At 55.2% G+C, this 7,376-nt stretch overlaps 1 protein-coding gene across 1 annotated transcript; it reads left to right on the top strand.

Moving 5' to 3' along the window:
- Nucleotides 1–270: 270 nt before the first annotated feature.
- On the top strand, nt 271–7,136 carry LOC144491024 (insulin-like growth factor 1 receptor; the record flags this gene model as incomplete). Its single annotated transcript, XM_078208703.1, has 3 exons — nt 271–400; nt 2,686–2,820; nt 6,806–7,136. Coding segments are annotated over 3 exons (596 nt in total), but the record flags the coding sequence as incomplete, so codon positions are not given.
- Between the last annotated feature and the right edge of the window lie 240 nt (nt 7,137–7,376).

Here is a 7,376-nt window from a genome sequence, read left to right as displayed (position 1 = left end):
GGAGGTTACAGAGATAGGGAGAGTTTGTAGGGGCTGGAGGATGTTACAGAGATAGGGAGGGGGTGTAGGGGCTGGAGGAGGTTACAGAGATAGGGAGGGGGCGTAGGGGCTGGAGGAGGTTACAGAAATAGGGAGGGAGTGTTGGGGCTGGAGGATGTTACGGAGATAGGGAGGGGGTGTAGGGGCTGGAGGATGTTACGGAGATAGGGAGGGTGTGTCGGAGCTGGAGGAGGAAGTAACACCTCCCTCACTATCTGAAACCCCTTCCAGATTTCGGAATGACCCGAGATATATACGAGACGGATTACTATCGGAAAGGAGGGAAAGGTCTTCTCCCAGTACGCTGGATGTCTCCCGAATCCCTCAAGGACGGGATCTTCAGCTCACACACTGATGTTTGGTAAGACTTCCAGCTCACTCCCATTGGACACAATCCCAATGGACCCAAACCCCTTCCCATTCACTCCCATTGGACACAATCCCAATGGACCCAAACCCCTTCCCATTCACTCCCATTGTACACAATCCCAATGGACCCATACCCTTCCCATTCACTCCCATTGTACACAATCCCAATGGACCCAAACCCCTTCCCATTCACTCCCATTGTACACAATCCCAATGGACCCAAACCCCTTCCCATTCACTCCCATTGTACACAATCCCAATGGACCCAAACCCCTTCCCATTCACTCCCATTGTACACAATCCCAATCCCAAACCCCTTCCCATTCACTCGCATTGGACACAATCCCAATGGATCCAAACCCCTTCCCATTCACTCCCATTGTACACAATCCCAATCCCCTTCCCATTCACTCCCATTGTACACAATCCCAATGGATCCAAACCCCTTCCCGTTCACTCCCATTGTACACAATCCCAATCCCAAACCCCTTCCCATTCACTCCCATTGTACACAATCCCAAACTCCTTCCCATTCACTCCCATTGTACACAATCCCAATGGACCCAAACCCCTTCCCATTCACTCCCATTGTACACAATCCCAAACTCCTTCCCATTCAATCCCATTGTACACAATCCCAATGGACCCAAACCCCTTCCCATTCACTCCCACTGTACACAATCCCAATCCCAAACCCCTTCCCATTCACTCCCATTGTACACAATCCCAATGGACTCAAACCCCTTCCCATTCACTCCCATTGTACACAATCCCAATCCCCTTCCCATTCACTCCCATTGTACACAATCCCAATCCCAAACCCCTTCCCATTCACTCCCATTGTAGACAATCCCAATGGATCCAAACCCCTTCCCATTCACTCCCATTGTACACAATCCCAATGGACCCAAACCCCTTCCCATTCACTCCCATTGTACACAATCCCAATCCCCTTCCCATTCACTCCCATTGTACACAATCCCAATCCCAAACCCCTTCCCATTCACTCCCATTGTACACAATCCCAATGGAGGGGGGAATTGAGTGGGAGGGAGGGGGAGGGGGAGAGCGGAGGGAGGGGGAGAGCGGAGGGAGGGGGAGAGCGGAGGGAGGGGGAGAGTTGGGGAGATTGGGGGAGAGGGAAAGGGAGAGTGCAGGGAGAGGAGAGTTGGGGGAAGTGTGGGGGGAGGGAGGGGGAGAATGGAGGGAGGGGAGAGCAGAGGGAGGGGAGAGTTGGGGGGGAGGGAGGGGAGAGCAGAGGGAGGGGAGAGTTGGGGAGATTGGGGGGAGAGGTAGGGGAGAGCAGAGGGAGGGGAGAGTTGGGGGAGAGGTAGGGGAGAGCAGAGGGAGGGGAGAGTTGGGGGGGAGGGAGGGGAGAGCAGAGGGAGGGGAGAGTTGGGGGGAGAGGTAGGGGAGAGCAGAGGGAGGGGAGAGTTGGGGGGGAGGGAGGGGAGAGCAGAGGGAGGGAGAGTTGGGGGCGAGGGAGGGGAGAGCAGAGGGAGGGGAGAGTTGGGGGGGAGGGAGGGGAGAGCAGAGGAAGGGGAGAATTGGGGGCGAGGGAGGGGAGAGCAGAGGGAGGGGAGAGTTGGGGGGGAGGGAGGGGAGAGCAGAGGGAGGGGAGAGTTGGGGAGATTGGGGGGAGAGGTAGGGGAGAGCAGAGGGAGGGGAGAGTTGGGGGAGAGGGAGGGGAGAGCAGAGGGAGGGGAGAGTTGGGGGATGTGGGGGGAGAGGGGAGAGCAGAGGGAGGGGAGAGTTGGGGGGGAGGGAGGGGAGAGCAGAGGGAGGGGAGAGTTGGGGGGGAGGGAGGGGAGAGCAGAGGGAGGGGAGAGTTGGGGGGAGGGAGGGGAGAGCAGAGGGAGGGGAGAGTTGGGGGGGGAGGGAGGGGAGAGCAGAGGGAGGGGAGAGTTGGGGGGGAGGGAGGGGAGAGCAGAGGGAGGGGAGAATTGGGGGCGAGGGAGGGGAGAGCAGAGGGAGGGGAGAGTTGGGGAGAGGTAGGGGAGAGCAGAGGGAGGGGGAGAGTTGGGGGGGAGGGAGGGGAGAGCAGAGGGAGGGAGAATTGGGGGCGAGGGAGGGGAGAGCAGAGGGAGGGGAGAGTTGGAGGATGTGGGGGGAGAGGGGAGAGCAGAGGGAGGGGAGAGTTGGGGGTGAGGGAGGGGGGTACGGGGGAGGTAGAGGGAGTGGGGGGGAGGGAGAGGGAGTGGGGGGAGGACAGGGGGAGTGGGATTTGGGGAACGGAGTGTGTCGATGTCTGTCTAACTCTGATTGGCTGCTTCCTAGGTCATTTGGTGTGGTGCTGTGGGAGATTACCACCCTGGCGGAACAGCCGTACCAGGGAATGTCCAACGAGCAGGTTCTCCGCTTTGTAATGAACAACGGGATTCTGGAAAAACCGGAAAACTGTCCCGACAAACTGTAAGAACCCCTTGCTTCAGTCTGTATCTAACCCCGTGCTGTACCTGTCCTGGGAGTGTTTGATGGGGACAGTGTAGAGGGAGCTTTACTCTATATCTAACCCCGTGCTGTACCTGTCCTGGGAGTGTTTGATGGGGGACAGTGTAGAGGGAGCTTTACTCTGTATCTAACCCCGTGCTGTACCTGTCCTGGGAGTATTTGATGGGGGACAGTGTAGAGGGAGTTTTACTCTGTATCTAACCCCGTGCTGTACCTGTCCTGGGAGTGTTTGATGGGACAGTGTAGAGGGAGCTTTACTCTGTATCTAACCCCGTGCTGTACCTGTCCTGGGAGTGTTTGATGGGGACAGTGTAGAGGGAGCTTTACTCTGTATCTAACCCCGTGCTGTACCTGTCCTGGGAGTATTTGATGGGGGACAGTGTAGAGGGAGCTTTACTCTGTATCTAACCCCGTGCTCTACCTGTCCTGGGAGTGTTTGATGGGGGACAGTGTAGAGGGAGCTTTACTCTGTATCTAACCCCGTGCTGTACCTGTCCTGGGAGTGTTTGATGGGGACAGTGTAGAGGGAGCTTTACTCTGTATCTAACCCCGTGCTGTACCTGTCCTGGGAGTGTTTGATGGGGACAGTGTAGAGGGAGCTTTACTCTGTATCTAACCCCGTGCTGTACCTGTCCTGGGAGTGTTTGATGGGGGACAGTGTAGAGGGAGCTTTACTCTGTATCTAACCCCGTGCTGTACCTGTCCTGGGAGTGTTTGATGGGGACAGTGTAGAAGGAGCTTTACTCTGTATCTAACACCGTGCTGTACCTGTCCTGGGAGTGTTTGATGGGGACAGTGTAGAAGGAGCTTTACTCTGTATCTAACCCCGTGCTGTACCTGTCCTGGGAGTGTTTGATGGGGGACAGTGTAGAGGGAGCTTTACTCTGTATCTAACCCCGTGCTGTACCTGTCCTGGGAGTGTTTGATGGGGACAGTGTAGAAGGAGCTTTACTCTGTATCTAACCCCGTGCTGTACCTGTCCTGGGAGTGTTTGATGGGGGACAGTGTAGAGGGAGCTTTACTCTGTATCTAACCCCGTGCTGTACCTGTCCTGGGTGTGTTTGATGGGGGACAGTGTAGAGGGAGCTTTACTCTGTATCTAACCCCGTGCTGTACCTGTCCTGGGAGTGTTTGTTGGGGGACAGTGTAGAGGGATCTTTACTCTGTATCTAACCCCGTGCTGTGCCTGTCCTGGGTGTGTTTGATGGGGGCCAGTGTAGAGGGAGCTTTACTCTGTATCTAACCCCGTGCTGTACCTGTCCTGGGAGTGTTTGATGTGGGACAGTGTAGAGGGATCTTTACTCTGTATCTAACCCCGTGCTGTGCCTGTCCTGGGAGTGTTTGATGGGGGACAGTGTAGAGGAAGCCTTACTCTGTATCTAACCCCGTGCTGTACCTGTCCTGGGAGTGTTTGATGGGGGACAGTGTAGAGGAAGCCTTACTCTGTATCTAACCCCGTGCGGTACCTGTCCTGGGAGTGTTTGATGGTGTGGAGATGCCGGCGTTGGACTGGGGTAAACACAGTAAGAAGTTTAACAACACCAGGTTAAAATCCAACAGGTTTATTTGGTAGCAAAAGCCGCACAAGCTTTTGGAGCCCCAAGCCCCATCTTCACAAACAGGGCATATAAAGACACAAATTCAATTTACATGAATAATGGTTGGAATGCGAATACTTACAGCTAATCAAGTCTTTAAGATACAAACAGTGTGAGTGGAGAGAGCATCAAGACAGGTTAAAGAGATGTGTATTGTCTCCAGACAGGACAGCCAGTGAGACTCTGCAGGTCCAGGCAAGTCGTGGGGTGACAGATAGTGTGACATGAACCCAAGATCCCGGTTGAGGCCGTCCTCATGTGTGCGGAACTTGGCTATCAGTCTCTGCTCAGCGACTCTGCGCTGTTGTGTGTCGTGAAGGCCGCCTTGGAGAACGCTTACCCGGAGATCAGAGGCCGAATGCCCGTGTTTGATGGGGACAGTGTAGAGGGAGCTTTACTCTGTATCTAACCCCGTGCTGTACCTGTCCTGGGAGTGTTTGATGGGGGACAGTGTAGAGGGAGCTTTACTCTGTATCTAACCCCGTGCTGTACCTATCCTGGGAGTGTTTGATGGGGGACAGTGTAGAGGGAGCTTTACTCTGTATCTAACCCCGTGCTGTACCTGTCCTGGGAGTGTTTGATGGGGACAGTGTAGAGGGAGCTTTACTCTGTATCTAACCCCGTGCTGTACCTGTCCTGGGAGTGTTTGATGGGGACAGTGTAGAGGGAGCTTTACTCTGTATCTAACCCCGTGCTGTCCCTGTCCTGGGAGTGTTTGATGGGGGACAGTGTAGAGGGAGCTTTACTCTGTATCTAACCCTGTGCTGTCCCTGTCCTGGGAGTGTTTGATGGGGACAGTGTAGAGGGAGTTTTACTCTGTATCTAACCCCGTGCTGTACCTGTCCTGGGAGTGTTTGATGGGGACAGTGTAGAGGGAGCTTTACTCTGTATCTAACCCCGTGCTGTACCTGTCCTGAGAGTGTTTGATGGGGGACAGTGTAGAGGGAGCTTTACTCTGTATCTAACCCCGTGCTGTCCCTGTCCTGGGAGTGTTTGATGGGGACAGTGTCGAGGGAGCTTTACTCTGTATCTAACCCCGTGCTGTACCTGTCCTGGGAGTGTTTGATGGGGGACAGTGTAGAGGGAGCTTTACTCTGTATCTAACCCCGTGCTGTACCTGTCCTGGGAGTGTTTGATGGGGACAGTGTAGAGGGAGCTTTACTCTGTATCTAACCCCGTGCTGTACCTGTCCTGAGAGTGTTTGATGGGGGACAGTGTAGAGGGAGCTTTACTCTGTATCTAACCCCGTGCTGTCCCTGTCCTGGGAGTGTTTGATGGGGGACAGTGTAGAGGGAGCTTTACTCTGTATCTAACCCTGTGCTGTCCCTGTCCTGGGAGTGTTTGATGCGGGACAGTGTAGAGGGAGCTTTACTCTGTATCTAACCCCGTGCTGTACCTGTCCTGGGAGTGTTTGATGGGGGACAGTGTAGAGGGAGCTTTACTCTGTATCTAACCCCATGCTGTACCTGTCCTGGGAGTGTTTGATGGGGGACAGTGCAGAGGGAGCTTTACTCTGTATCTAACCCCGTGCTGTACCTGTCCTGGGAGTGTTTGATGGGGGAACAGTGTAGAGGGAGCTTTACTCTGTATCTAACCCCATGCTGTACCTGTCCTGGGAGTGTTTGATGGGGGACAGTGTCGAGGGAGCTTTACTCTGTATCTCACCCCGTGCTGCACCTGTCCTGGGAGTGTTTGATGGGGGACAGTGTCGAGGGAGCTTTACTCTGTATCTAACCCCATGCTGTACCTGTCCTGGGAGTGTTTGATGGGGGACAGTGTCGAGGGAGCTTTACTCTGTATCTAACCCCGTGCTGTCCCTGTCCTGGGAGTGTTTGATGGGGGACAGTGTAGAGGGAGCTTTACTCTGTATCTAACCCCGTGCTGTACCTGTCCTGGGAGTGTCTGATGGGGAACAGTGTAGAGGGAGCTTTACTCTGTATCTAACCCCGTGCTGTACCTGTCCTGGGAGTGTTTGATGGGGACAGTGTAGAGGGAGCTTTACTCTGTATCTAACCCTGTGCTGTTTCTGTCCTGGGAGTGTTTGATGGGGACAGTGTAGAGGGAGCTTTACTCTGTATCTAACCCCGTGCTGTACCTGTCCTGGGAGTGTTTGATGGGGACAGTGTAGAGGGAGCTTCACTCTGTATCTAACCCCGTGCTGTACCTGTCCTGGGAGTGTTTGATGGGGGACAGTGTAGAGGGACCTTTACTCTGTATCTAACCCCGTGCTGTACCTGTCCTGGGAGTGTTTGATGGGGGGACAGTGCAGAGGGAGCTTTACTCTGTATCTAACCCCGTGCTGCACCTGTCCTGGGAGTGTTTGATGATGGATGTTTCTGATTTTTCAGGCACGATCTGATGCAGGTGTGTTGGCAGTCGAACCCCAAGTCTCGGCCGAGCTTCATGCAGATCCTCGAACAGTTGACGGACGCCTTGCACCCGAGTTTCAGGGATGTTTCCTTCTTCCACAGCCAGGAGGCGCAGCTGCGGGAGGCGGGAGCGTCGCCGGGCCGTCTGGACAGCGCGTCCTCCCCCGGATCCAGCCACCGGACACCCCGTAGTGGGCCCAAACCCTACTGCCAGCGAGGGCAGGAGGAGGCGCTCGGATACTGCCATCTCAACGGGGGGGTCCCCGGCACTGGGACATTGGTCCTGTCAGCAGCCGAGGACAGCCTGTAGGACGGGGTCTCATCCCATTCGGAGTCCCCCCCCCCCACCGCAACCTTTCCCAGTCTCCCGGCAAACGCAACTCCCAGCTCCTATTCCCATTCACGAAACAGATTTGGCCGAGGAGAAACGAAATGGATGCTGGGATCCGACGGAACTGGAGCGGCCCCCTGTTCCCATCTCATTATGTATCCGAAATAAACCCTTCCTCTTCCAGACAGGGTGGGGTCTGCTCTGGTCATTCACTCCCAG

This window comes from Mustelus asterias, unplaced genomic scaffold (assembly GCF_964213995.1).
Source record: "Mustelus asterias unplaced genomic scaffold, sMusAst1.hap1.1 HAP1_SCAFFOLD_4241, whole genome shotgun sequence".
Lineage (NCBI taxonomy): Eukaryota > Metazoa > Chordata > Chondrichthyes > Carcharhiniformes > Triakidae > Mustelus > Mustelus asterias.
Note: the sequence above shows the minus strand (reverse complement) of the source record. Positions and strands in the feature narration are given on the sequence as shown.